This window comes from Oratosquilla oratoria, chromosome 7 (genome assembly GCF_046742065.1).
Source record: "Oratosquilla oratoria isolate Oo_2021 chromosome 7, ASM4674206v1, whole genome shotgun sequence".
Lineage (NCBI taxonomy): Eukaryota > Metazoa > Arthropoda > Malacostraca > Stomatopoda > Squillidae > Oratosquilla > Oratosquilla oratoria.
Window position 1 is genome coordinate 45,203,576 of NC_134783.1, and position 15,000 is coordinate 45,218,575.

Sequence of the window (15,000 nt, forward strand, 5' to 3'; positions counted from 1 at the left end):
CATGACACATCCCTATCGCAGTCCCACCTTTACCTCAATCCACTCACTCCCTCCATTTCCAATTCTAACATAAGCTCTACTACTCTCGTAAAAACTCTTGACTGCCCTTAACAACTTTCCCCTAATCTCATATATCTGCAAAGACCCCCACAGTGCCTCTCTGTCCAACTTGTCATAAGACTTTTCCAAAACCATAAAGACCCCCAAAAACATCCTAAAGCTTTCTCACATATCTGCTTACAACAAAAATCTGATCCACGCAACTCCTACCTTTCCTAAAACCACACTATTCCTCACCAATTACTCTGTTCCTCTCATCCTCTAAATCTAAACCCCCATAAGCCTTTCCAACTATACTCAACAGACTGATCTCTGAAACTACTTAACTCACATTTGTTCCCTTTTTCTATGTAAAGCGGGACTATACAGGCACTTCTCCAGTCCTCCGGCACTCTACCCTCCCTTAGACACTCATTAAATAACCTCGCTAGCTAGTCCACTATTACTGTACCCCCTTTCTCCAGACACTTTGCATGGCACCCATCTAATCCAGGTGTTTTACCTGCTCTCGTTTTCAAAACTACTTGCACCTCATCTTTCCTTGTTCCTCCTCCATTTTCCTCTCCCATCATTTTCTTAGCACCCCCTACTGCAACCACTACCACCAGTCCCTCCCTGTCCTCCTCCACATTCAACGCCTCTCCAAAATATTCTGTCCATTTTCCCCTTCCGCCTCTTCTTCTGTTAAAATCTATCCATCTCCACCTTTTAACTGTGTTCGCTATCAATTCTCTAGAAAAATTCCATCATTACCTGGCACTACACACTCAACCACTCTATCTATTGGTTCATCCCTTACCCTAGCATTGAGATCTCCCAAAATCACTACATTGACATTCCTTCCAAAACTCTTTGAGCACTCGTTTAAATATATCCAAAAAAGCCTCCCTTTCCTCTACACTTTTCTCACTACCAGACCCATATGCGCTTACAAAGACCCACGTCTCCCATCTCAGTTTCACCTTAATCCGCATTAACCTTGAAGAAACCTCCTTCCCCTCCATCACACGCTTACCTATCTTCTCACTAACTAGTAGAGCCACTCCTTCTCTCCCCCGTTTTCTCCTCACTCCCGACACCCTCCCCACTACATTCCCAAACTCTAAATCACCCCTCCCTTTCAACGTAGTTTCACTTAATGCCAACACATCCATCTTCCTTCTCACAAACACATTGCCTATCTCTTCCCTTTAACTCTCATCTCTACCACACCCACGTACATTAAAAGACCCAAACCTTTGGGTTCTGTTTGGAAAATCCCTCCCAGACCATATTCTGCCTTCACTTCTCATGGGAATGTACCGCAGGGTTAGAGAGACCTGGATGCTTAGTCCCACTACCCCGTTCCGTTTTAGCAGCCTTTACCACCTGAGTGGGAAAACTCGGTGGCAGTATTCTTTCTTCCCCCTACCACAGGGGACAGAGGCGAAAATGGAAATATAAAGAAGTGGTACAGGACTGTATAAAGAGGGGGTTGGGGGCAGCATAACAGAGGTACAGTAGCAGTACAATAAAGTAGCTTAATTTCTCTATGAGTAGAAATTTCCTCTAACATAGAAAAAAATGTTGTGTGACTGGTCCATAGGGGCTCCCCATAAAGTATCGGCTGCATGGTACTACGTAAATTATACCGCAAAATAACATGCAACCGATACTCTGGACGGGGTATATTTGACCTTTACCTCTTCGGCCGCTGCAACACGCCTCCTGGCGTAGGCTCCTCGCTTTCTGAATCATGAGGGACAAAATTTCTCAGTATGCGAAAATTTATATTTCGATGTACAATGTAAAGCCGACTGACTTGCAGTTGTCAAGTATTTAAAGAAGGTAAGAACATAATCCATCTCAGATCAAAATATACAGTAGTGATGTGGTTTTCACACATAACGATGGATGTATTCCGCATTAACCTTGAAGAAACCTCCTTCCCTCCATCACACGCTTACCTATCTTCTCACTAACTAGTAGAGCCACTCCTCTCTTCCGTCTTCTCACTCCCGACACCCTCCCCACTACATTCCCAAACTCTAAATCACCCCTCCCTTTCAACGTAGTTTCACTTAATGCCAACACATATATCCAAACACATTGCCTATGTATTGATGACCAAGAAAACACAAAGAGCAACAAGCAAATTGTTCCCCCGACTAGTAAACAAAACATATAGATTATAGAAGTACTGAAACTACCCCAACTGAAAGAAAATAGAGAAGTGTTCTGATGAATAAAAGGCATCAAATCAGCAGAGACCTCTTAGTTCGGAACGGTAGGACATCACTAGGTTCTAAGAACAAATCGAAAGAGACTCCATGCCTGAGGGATGGCAAGAAAGTGATCTGTTCAGATGTGTCAACACGTGGAACATCATAAAGGAAGGTATAGTGAAATGTAGAACCATAAACGACAAATACACTCTCTTGATGGAAACATAAATGGAACCCTACGAGTATACCTTTCATGCGCACGCACACACACACACACACACACACACACAAACTATGTGCACATGCAATATTGACAGTCCTTTGGTGAAGCTGGTAAATGACACGTACATATGTATACACAAATCTTTTACAGAAAAGTACAGAATAAGGATATTTTCATCTTTTATTAATTGCCTAATGTTTCAGAAGCCTTGCAGTTCTTACATTTTAGAGAAACTATTTCTAAAACTATATAGAAATGTACATAAAATCACTATTTTCATGCAGTAATAGTATATATATATTTTTTTTTAGATAACATGCGAAACTAATATCAGGAAACCTCAGTGACACTGAAGACTGATAGATATTATGTCCAGAAACCTTTAGGGACGTTAATGTAAATTGGTCTACAGTCACTGTAGGAACACAAGTCTTTCTTTAGATAGAGAAGTTAATGTAAACTTAACGCATAATATTTACGAAACAAAGGCGCCTTCGCGTTGTAGATGAACTATTTACACCTCTTTACATCATCATGGCTCTAGCTTATCAATTACTTCATGTTACTATGTGCACAATTATTTTCTTATACGTGGAGGTGGAAATTAGTGAAAAGTAAAGTTGACTAATGCGTCTTGCTGATCAAAATATCCCATCACCCAAGTGGCTTGGATGGTTAAAGACAAAACTAACTTGTTAGTTTTTCGTAACGGATTTTAAAAAATTGTGTTCTTAAAGGGGTTATGTAGTTTTGCGTTAGTGTCCATGTGTATTTATGTGCATACATAATAATTAAGAAGAGGAATATCATTGATGCAGGGTGTGTGGGGTGGAAGAGTGAAGAGTTTGGATATTCATACAAGGGTTTTTAGGCTAAAAATTTGTTTGTGTGCAGGAGGGAGTTGTAGGAGGGAAATCAAAAGAAGTCAAACTTTGCTTTATCACACTCCATACTTTTGGTCCATGAAAACAAGAGTGAAATGGGCCAAGAATATGAATGAAGATAAACAAATAAATAAATGGGGGTGCGTAACGGGACAAAAATAGATGTGCAACCAAAGAGTTGTTGGTGAACGATTGACATTCTTGTTTTGAGTATGACTAAGGTGCAAGAAAAAGGGTGACAGAAGTGGATTCAGATGGACATGATAGTTTCCAGCTTGTGCGAAAAGGTGTGGTAACCATGCTTCAGGAATATATGGGAACTACGTAATGGCTTTTGAGGACCTAAGCTCAAGGTTGCAGTTGATAAGAATGATAAACACCAGTAAAACGATGAGTCTGGACAAAAAAGAAAATTGATGAATTTCCAGTGATATTAAACACATGTCTGGTGGGTTTAGACAAAGAGCAAGAATAGTTAATGCTGGCCATGCATGAAGGTGTGGGATTAGACAAAGAAAATAGCAACGGAAAACTCGGAATGACAAATGACATAAATGGTAATGGAGACAGACAAATGTGTGCAGAATTAAACTGGATAATAACTCAACAAAAATTGATACGGATAAAAGAAGGAAGAGAGATGTTATTGTTGGATTATATCTTGGTGGAAGATGGAAGGAGAGGTCACTGGAAGTAAATGCAATGGAAGATGTGAGGCAAAAGGGAGGGAAGCCATGTCACTTATTTTTCAAAGCGAGGTTACGGCTTCAGATGTGGGGTCAAGGGAATGACAAAAGGATCTATGAGGAAACCTGGAAGGAAAGAGGGATGTTATGTATAATGAAACAGAAGTCAAAATTGGAGCGTAGCATGTGAAGAGTAAGGAAATACAGAAAGAAATGTAAGTTATATAGAACAGCGAAGAGAGGAAGAAGAATTAATTGTATAGAGGGCGGAGGCATGGAAAGTTGGTTAAAGAAAAGATTATGAGGGGCGTAAGATTTAAGAATGACAGGGAAACGAAAAGATGTTCTGAACAAGAATATGAAAGGATGTCAAAGAAACAAACAAAATGGGACAAGTTGAAAAGAAGCAAATCAGGGAGGTCTGTTGAAGGATGAAATTGGAGAAGGGTAACGAAGGAGTAGGCGAGAAAGAATATTAGAACGGAGAGACTACAATGTACAGTAATACTTCCACATTTTTGGTTAGGCTTCTCTCACTTCTTTACGGTAATGCAACACTTCATTTTTGAAACCTGACCTCTAAACCCAGTTTAGCTATCATAATCCCTGTGAATTTACTTTAAATTTCTTCAAAGTTCCTTTGCTTTCTCAGGATTTAGGACACCACAATACATTGTGAAGGCTATTGTCTTTATGTAATACTTATTCTTGAAAAAAGTCCACTTCTAGTTGTTCTCGTGCTATTTAGGTGAAATATACAGCAACATGCCCCTCAAACTCTCAATTGTAAAATGCATATTTCAGCATGAATTTGTGTTCAATCTATACCTCATTGTAAAATGTTCCTTCATTTCCAGCTTCTGGCAGATGACTTAAAAAAATCGGATGTCGCTCCCTTTTCTGTTCTTCTTAAGTCACTCATGGTTTTAATTGCAAGATTTTTTTTTTTTTTTCGAATTGGTTACCTGGACTCATCACCCTGTAATGTCACCCAGCAATCTAAAAACTTGTGCTTCTGTTTTGATTCCATGCTTGAGTAAATAATTTTCATTACCTGCCAACTTGTGTTTAATAAAGATGTTCTTGGATATATGGATATATGCCTACTTTCAAATGGTTATTTAAAAGAATCACCACTTTCAGCTATCACTCAGAAACACTTATTTACTATTTCTCTTAATCCTTTATTTCTATCTCGAGTAAAAGAATTGCGAAGCATCTGTTCCCAAATAAGTTTGCTGATCAAAGGTCTGGATCCTACAAAGGATGTCTTCTACTAATGTTCTCATGCTCCATGAATCTTGGCCATCTTGCATTATTCCAAAACTAAGGACAAGATGTACAATAAACTTTTGATGAAATATAGCATATTCATTCTATAAATCTCGTATCTCTTTCTTGTAACTAGTATTTTAATGGCACGTTTGAGGTTGAATAAAAAAAAAAAACAGCGACAAAAAACTGGAGCATCAAGAGGAATTTACAGGTACTTTTCTGGAACAAATGATCATGAAAGGCCAGAAGGGCACATGCTCCTTTTCATCCCTTACTATCAGTTATCTTACCAACATCGTTTACTTTTAGGCAAAAATCTCTCCAAGTTTTTCTCATCATACTGCCCATTAATCTTTTATATATATTTTCACTTCCATCTCTCATATGGCATCATCGTCACAGCTACATTAGCTTCTCCAAATCTCAATCCAGCTCATGATATGATCGTCGACATTATTTATTTTTCATCCGTGTTATCATCCTCATGTCTTTAATTTCTTTACCTCTGTCATGTTCATCTTACTGAACACCAGTGTATAGATTCTTCTTTTCTTCAATGTATCCTTTATTTTCTTCTTCCTTCTGTCACTATTGCATTCTTATACATGCCATCTACCACTTATAAGGTTTTTCATTTGATCAATTATATCCTATTAAGGCCTATATTTATATACAACGTGGACACCTTTTTAAAGGATGTCGAAGTCATTACAATGATCACCCAAAAAGAAAACACTTATACCTCGTTATAATGGAGAACATTATAGCGGATATTCAAAATGAACTCTTCAGATGAGCGGATACGCCTTTCATTATAAAAGACCTTGTCCACTGTATGACGAAATTTATCCAGGCGTTCAAATGATGTACGGACATCTTTCGGTTATAACGGACCTTGTCCGTTGGTACCGCACCTTGTCCGTTGGTAACGCACCTTGTCCGGTGGTCCGGTTGTCACCTATATCTCCCTTGCCAACTATCCAAGTCCATATACTCCAGACTTTTCGCACAAGTGTAGTACAGATGTGTTTATCTCCATACACATACACACTCAGGACCAGGGAACCTCTCATCAATTCATTTGTTCTTAATTTTTGTTTATGGTTTATGTGTCAAAGACAATCATTCGACCATAACATCAAGACTTACTGATTCTGTAATGTACATGTTCCACTGTGCGGTAATGTATGCCTATACCATTAGTTCAGTGAGGTTTAGTTTTTACGATACCTGTACTTGTGTAGTACATACTTTACTGTTATTATGTTACTACATTACTGTGCTATATTGTGTAACTATTTCATGATTTATTTTGCTTTAGATTTTACCCTTGCCCTTATATTCACTAACATATTAATTAAACTTTAAGGTACTGTCCAGCACTGTCTAGTATCAGCTCGATATAACAGACTTACGGCAATATGTCCGTTAAAGCGAGGTTTCTGTGATACAACGGGAAATCTGTAACAATGGACTGGTGTTTCCTCAATTAGTGCGTTATGTTGAGATTCAAGAGTGTTGCAAGATTGTTGAAGGGAATATTCAATCCTTTAGATGTCTAGTGTGCACACGCGTGCACGCACGCATTAGTTACAGGAGGTAATGTCCGACGTCTCCAGAGAATTCCCGCGGGACCACCTATTGTGTTTGATCTCACAGCGGTCATTTGGGCCGAGTGCGTTTGACCCCACCGCGGGCAATTAGGCCGAGTGTCTAAACACCTGCGTCTGACATTGCCAACAGGCAAAAGTCATCATACGACCAATATATTTTTAATGTGTTCAGTTGTTTGTAAGTCACCCATGCATAAATACTGAGTGTCTATATTCAGTTCATGTATTGTGGACAGCTTAATAATCATTGTCCAGCAGAGTAACTACAAAACAGCATCCCAAAGGCAACACATACATATGCCTCGACAAATTTGAACAAAAACACAAACTCATACCAGTTCACATAATCTAAGCCTTTTAATCATTCGACTGGTTGGGAGACTTCACGGGCAATTTCATAGAACTAAGTGGCTATCATCCACATGTACTCCTTAGATAAGATTTTGGTTTCCGAGTATGGATATTCTACTGGAATTGTTTTAGTGCAGTCAGATCGAGGATTCTCTTTGTGTTAGAGAGAGAGAGAGAGAGAGAGAGAGAGAGAAACGTAACAATCGTATCCATGGAGCTGAGAATGGGAATATGTAGTGGAAACACTCACCTGAAAAAAAAGAAAAAATCATGTCCATAGAGCTGAGACTAGGAATGAATAGTAAAAGCACCCTCCTGGGCTTAGAAAAAAAAAAAAAAAAAAAAACAAAAAAAAAAAAATATATATATATATATATATATATATATATATATATAGACATATATTTATATATATATATATATATATACATATATATATATATATACACACATATATATATATATATACATGTATATATAAATATATATATGTATATGTGTGTGTGTGTGTGTGTGGAAATCTGATTTTTGAGTCTTGATTTCATTTCATGAATCCAAGTTCAAATAGTTAGAAATAAGTTAGAAAGAGCTAACGCATTCAGTACTGAACAAAAATGGAATTATGAAAGAACATAAAACAAAAATAATGAATAAACTGGAGGATAATGATATTAAGACCAAGCCGAATGAAAAGGATGTAAAAATGCAGAGAGTATGGACAATAACTTATGAAAAGGAAAGAGATTAAGAGATAGCATGGAACCACGGGAAAAATATAAAGCTGAGGGAATGCGGCAAACTGGGTGGAAAGAAGAACACATTACTTTGCGGGTAGGAAAGAAAAGGACACGAAAGTGTAATTCTAGGGAAATTACATTAATAATCATGGGAAATGACTCCAACATATATAAATCGAGAGATGTGTTAACGGTAGATGAATACAAAAAGGGAGAACAAAAGAGCAGCAATCAATTTGATCTCTATTCAGAGAAATCACATAAGGAAAGGTTAAAAATATTGAATCTACTACCATAAAAGAAAGAGGTCAACTGATAGCGGTGTTCAGGTAAATAAAAGGAGTGGAGAGAACTGAGAGAGAAGATCTCTTGGTTAGGGATACAAGGGCGTCGCGAAGTCGTGGGAACAAGCTGAAAAAGACTACATGCCTGATGGACACAAAGGGAAAAGTCTTTCGCAAAGATGTATGAAGTCATGGAACAGCTCACCACTTCGGTACGATGATGACTACGTAGGCGTCACGAGGCGCGAGTAGGTTCACTAAGATGCCGACGTTGGCGTCTAGTTTATATATATATATATATATATATATATATATATATATATATATATATATATATATATATATATATATATATATATGCAATTATACATTAATTAACTCCCGAATTCTGTGAGCTGGTTTGATCACGTTTTCTGTGTTTATTATTACCCAGAGTCAAAGAGAACGAGTAATACAGCAGTGACTTTATATTTTATAATGTGAGTAGTGTGATGCATCGTTCATATGACAGCTGATGCTACGCGTGAGAATTTGACTCGTACTGAAGTGGTTAAAAGATAACATAACCCAATCTAAAACCAAAAAACGAATTCAAAGCCGAGCTTGGTCAGTGGAGAAAAAGAGGCGGGATTCCAACGAACGTAGTTCCTTTCCTGTGCATTACAATTAGATAAATACATTTGGGTAAACAAACACACAAATAAACAAACACACACACACACAATTTGTGATAGGACTGGAAAATCTTTTGGTTTGGGACGAGAGGACAACATGAGTTCATGGAAACAAATTGGAGACTACATGCCTGAAAGTGACCAATAAACACAATTTTTTTGATGCGTAAAATAATGGAATACCTACAAAAGGACATATCTCAATCTGAAACCATAAACAGTTCAAGGTAAGTTTGACTGGAGGAAAAGAGATGGGTTTAGACAAATGTAGATCTTTTCCTGTATATTACAATTAAGTAAATACAATTAAGTAAATACAGAAAAGCACACTTTACATATGCTAGCTTGCACAATCACACAATAAAATATGTGTATTAATACATACATTTATACATTCACATACATAACTATATCCATGATGCGTACGAGTCAATGCAGAAGTTTTGTTGGTAATGTTTAGATGCTACAAAAATATGGGATCAGGATGCAAAAAATGTGGAGGAGTTCAGGGGAGAGTGCATGGCACTGAAGAGAGGTGGAGGGGGGGGGGGAGGACAGCGTACAGTGCGGGAGAGATGTTTGTTTAAAGGTGATGAATAGGTATATTGTATTCTAGAATTTAGCTTTGACCTTGCTTTGGCTTACGTCGAGCCACTGGGCTAGGTACAGTATACTCATGCAGGATGGTTTTGGGTTCATAACTGCAGTCAGTTTCTATTCCGCTCTATGGGCATGTGGTACCATTTGGATCACTGTGTACACACAAGTTATCAAGAATTAGTGACAGCATGCACATCGGTTTTAGTGTGATCACTGACATGGCTCGGCACACCTCAGGTGTTCCTGGTGCGAAGACTCGTTACATGCCACCTACAGCTCGCATGCAGGTTTTCGTAACACTGTTGGGGTTTTTTACGAAGTGCAAACTGTCAACATCCAGTGTTGACATACACTTCTGCTGGCAGGTTTCTTATTTTTGGGTATATGTCTACACATATATGTGATGCTTCTGCCAGGTTCATTTTCTGCATGCATGTTGGTTGACTAAGCACATATGCTAGACTCGATGACGAAGGAGGCATGCCTTGAGGCTCAACCCAGTCTTCCTGAGAGGTGTTTACATGCAGAGAGTTTGCACCTGACGGACTGGGTGACAGTGCTGCATGCGGGTGGGGGTCGCCTGGACTTACTGGGTGCGGCATGCATGAGGAGCGGCGCGTCTTCCTTGCCCTGCGGTCCTGGCGAAGAGCAACGCGAAGTACAGCAAGAATCACGACCGTTAACCCCAGCGCCGCTTCCTACGCCCAAGGCCGAGGTGACACTTGACAAAGCTCCTGCACATGTACGAGGGGAAGTTGTAATGAAAGGTAGGGTCAGAGGCCAGTAAGCAGAGGCTAAGTTTGGGGGAAGTAAAAGCAGGTTTAAGCAGGTCTATTGGGTGGATATTACCAGGACAGAGGAGACAGATATTACAAAGGCCAATTAGAGAGAAAAATAAAAAGGTGGAGTATGGGGGGGGAAGCATTCATATGTATGTATGTGTTCATATGAATTTAAAAAATATATGTTTATCTTCCCTTGATGATTAATTCAAGGCACTGAGGACGTATAATTTCCTGCATACGTCTCATGAAATCATAGACAAAACTAATATCATTCAGATCACACAGTATTATTACAATCATTTTGAAAAAATATATATTGTAAAACATGAATTATAGTGTTTCAGGTAAAACAAAATTGGGCCTACATTGCATGTAGAATTAGGCAATATCTGTAGGGAAAATTGATAACAGATTGCCAAACATTTTTTATACTTAAGTATTAGCCATGCAGGTGCAATTAATAATGTGAATATTGTTCATGATGAGGCTGTGCGGTGGTCAGCCAGGAGCAGCTATGTACAGAGTACAGGATCGCTAGAAAGCCACTCTACTACTCCAAAAAATCCAAGCCTCTACTTCTAGTACTTTAGACTAATTAATGACGTTATCTAGGAAGTTTAGTTTTCCATTGGAGTAAATTGGACATAGTGAATGTGGACATTGTTTATATAAAACATTCTCTGGGTGGCTATTGGTAGTGGCTGCAGACACTAGTTAGAACAAGCCAATTTACTGCTGAATGACCTATGTTACAATTCTACTGGTTTATATATCAGTAGAGGTGAAATTATACGAAGATCCTAGCAAATGGAAAAAAAAATTATGAAAGAAAAATCCGTGACAGAATAATGTCCCAGGAAATTCTAGTAATCTAGTCTGTCTGACCAGATCTTGTGGTGGCATCTTCACTCTCAATTACAGATCACAGCAGCTGCAGGAAATGACATGAAATATTCAAAATATATCTTCTAGCAGTGATAAGTTATCAAAACAAAGCTGAGGATGCCCTTGGCAATATATCTTGTAAATGTAGATGGATTGAGATGGAACCAACAGGGAGTTGGAGAAACAGGCAAGAAGTAAAGATGGCAGCATTTGTTAAAGATCAAAAGAAACAGTAGAGCCGATACAATGTAGAACTGTACAGGTCATTCATGTATTCGCAATAAGTAAAGATAGTGATAAAATACTAAGAATAGGTTAACAAAGGGAACTAGGCTAAAGGAAAGCACTGGAATAGGATTCGAGAGAAAGGCATAAGGAAAGGTAGACGAATGCAAGAAGTTTCAAGCAGATTAAGCTTAGGAATAGATTCTTCCTCAAAAGAGGACTGCCAACTGAACCCAGGCGACAGACATGGACACTACAGGCCGCTCTGCATAAAAAAGTACATCCAATGGAGTCGGGACAGCACATACAAACCAATTAACGTTGATTGCATTCCAAGTTTCAGGCATAGATTATTGCATCAAGACGACAAATGCAAACACTGCATGTGTGGAAGACTGGTTCACCTTATCTTACACAGGAAAGCGTATCTAAATGCTTTTGTGTACTTTATGCACACATATATATATCTTGCTCCTCCAGGTGTTAGAGATCAAGTACGGGTAAAGCACAAACACAGTGTACATTGACAAGGTGCAAACATTCAAATACATCCACAATCCAGGCCCTTCTGGGTCAAATGAACAAGTAAAAAAAATTTTGGTCCATGTGCCAACATTTTACATACCAATGCCGAACATATACACAAACAAACCATAAACAAAGAAGCCTTTATCTGGCAAACATACAGACAATACTACACAACCATGTTGAACGCCAAAGCTTGACTTTTCGCATTACGCAAGTTCTAGAATTAATCGTCAGTACTTTAATGATAAATCCCCTTTGATTAGATGAGGAACTTTGAATTAACTGCAGAGCTTATCATTTTTGTATAAAATGACAGCAAATACGCTGTCGTGTTTAAGAATGACAACTTTAACTTAAGATTCTTGAGTTCTCTTTGAAGATTTTTGATTATAGTGACCATGGCTCTGCAGTGGAACATCTATACTTAAGATGGCAGCTATATTTTCCATGGAGTGGAAGAGCCAGCTTCCATCTGTGAAGTGAAATATTTACGTATAAAAAAATGAACAACTCAAGCAGAGGCGCCAACAACGAAACAATGGAAGGGAATGGGAAAAGGGGGCATGAGCAAGCACAATTTTTTGCTCTTTTGCAGAATTTTTAAGCAAACGTATGGCACTTGTGAGCCATAGAAATTAATCCAAAATTTGGGGGCAGGGAGGGAGGGAGGGCGGGAGAGAGGGTGGGTGGGTGGGAGGGTAGGGGTGATCAGGAGGGGAATGTGGAGGGAGCAAGTATCAAACCCATGAGTACACCAAGGCTACAGCAGTAGCAGCAGCAGCAGCAGCTTACCAGGCCTGCTTTCCGATCTATGCACCTTGCCCTCAACTTTGTGCAACCGAAGATCAGTAAAGCTACGTTTCAACTGCGATAACACTCCTAGGGGCCAAGAGATAGACAGGTTAGTACTGGGGGATGCCTTTACCATCACTCATGTCTTCGGTTCATTTTTTTTTTCTCTCTATTCTCCTCCAGGTCACACGACACCTCTAGGTGTATTTATATTTCCATGCAGTACCAACACAAGACATATTCCCATTTCTGTTGTCCATTTTTTTTTTTTTCATTCCACACTCCTCATTTTGGGCACCTCTATAAGGTCGTCGTTAAGCACATTCATTTAGTATGTTTGGTCTTAATGCACAAGGGAAATCCGTCGATGTGAAATATTCATCCGCACTGGATGTCAGCTTGTGCTTATGGATGATTTTCTCTTGCAGAGTGCATGAGGATGAATGAAAATCAAACAGGAATAGAAAAAATTCTAATTCTTCAAATTAGTGTTAGACTGAAATCGTTTCTGTGAAAAGATATTGAAAGAAGCGAATGCAGGAAAGTGATGTGAATACATGACTGGAATTAATACACTCCTGCATCAAAGAGCATTTCTATTCTTAACTGAAGAAAGTTACGCTAAACATGTCTTGTACTAATTGAAGATTAGATATAGTTGGTACTGTGGAGCTTTCTTCACTGTACTCACTTATGAGCATGATCGAAATACAATATATCCATAATTATTCTTTTTTATTACAGAAGGAAATTTCAAAGTCTTGAAGACAACAAAAACTGTGATAATTATTATAATTTTGACCTCAGTTTTAGTCTTTGTGAGGCATGTACCGCGTTGGTATATAGGAGAAATACCCTTTCTAAAAAAAAAAATAATGATAATAAAAACCTCAGTTTCAGTGACATTTTTGAAGTAAAAAAAAAAAAAAAATGAGTCGAACAGATTAAATAGATGGGCGGACCTGAGAGGAGAGGGTTCTTGATCAACTGACCTTCCCATTTGCTCAAAGTTTACTCCTCTGCTGAAGAAAGGACCTGGTTTTCGCTATAACAGAAAATATCCAAAGAAAATCACGTCACAATGACGGAGGTTGTCATGAGCTGCAACTGATCCCAGTTTTGGAAAAAGAGAATTTTTGAAATTTGCTTTGGATTCATCTTCCTCTGTGTGATTTCCGACAGTATATATATACATAGCCGTATCTGACACATCACATGTTAGGTAATCCAACTGTTTACAAGAATTGCGAGCATACAGTTGGATACTAAGGAGTGTAGAGTGCAAAGAATGGCTTGCCTTCTTGCTCATTGTTCCACAATTACTTCCAAGGATATTTGACACCATTCAAGTAAAGTATATACTCATTTATAAGTATATATTTACACAAGATTTTTCAGACGTGGAGCCAAGGAGCACTATCACCATCGTCATTATCATCATGCAAGCCAAATTTCATCCAAGGAATGAAATTCAGGATTAATCATTTGTGTGTGTGTGTGTGTGTGTGTGTGTGTGTGTGTGTGTGTGTTTATGTGTGCGTGTGTGTGTGTGTGTGTGTGTGTACGTCCTAGGGCTACGTATCTGTATCCCATCGTTCGAAAAAGCCAGAATGCTGGCTACGCCACTGCAGCAGTGATTCTGTGACCAAGTGTTGGGGGGCTCACGTTGGGCAATGCACCAGTTCGCGTCATTCAGGGATATCCAAAGGCAAGGGTGAAGAAGGCAACGACAACAGTATCATGTCTACAGGCCTTACATAGCTTGCAAGCCACAGTGACAAAATGCTAAGTAAAACATCTCGAGCAGATCGATTTCCGGCCACGCCACAGTTACTCTGTCGCGAACAAACATGGCGAGGGGGGCAGGAGAAGGAGGAGGACGAGGAAAGGGGGGACGGGGTGGAAGAACATCGGCCCACCTACGAAAAACGGTTCCAAAATATTGATTGACAAGGCTTTGAAAAACAGCAAAGGGTGTGGGAGCGTCTTAAGGTCTAGAGTGAAAAGGGTGGTAGAGGAGGAGGAGGAAGATGAGGAGGAGGAAGAGGAGGAAGAGGAGGAGGAGGAGGAGGTGTAAGCATAGAGCCTTACCATAGCCAGGCGAAACCTCTGTGGAATCCGCAGCTTTTTCGAAAATTAGCAAAATCGAAAATTAGCAAAAGTGTCTGGTCAGTTCCATGGAGCGAAGGGTCTG

At 39.1% G+C, this 15,000-nt stretch overlaps 1 protein-coding gene across 1 annotated transcript in view; it reads right to left on the reverse strand.

The window, feature by feature from the left end:
- LOC143027138 (uncharacterized) overlaps nt 1-15,000 on the reverse strand; it is a 426,550-nt gene that overhangs the window by 74,696 nt on the left and 336,854 nt on the right. Inside the window, exons 16-17 of the mRNA XM_076188192.1 lie at nt 12,807-12,893; nt 10,182-10,325 (exon numbers count right to left, since the gene is read on the reverse strand). Coding sequence (XP_076044307.1) covers nt 10,182-10,325; nt 12,807-12,893 — 231 coding nt within the window. The remainder of the gene's footprint in view (nt 1-10,181; nt 10,326-12,806; nt 12,894-15,000) is intronic.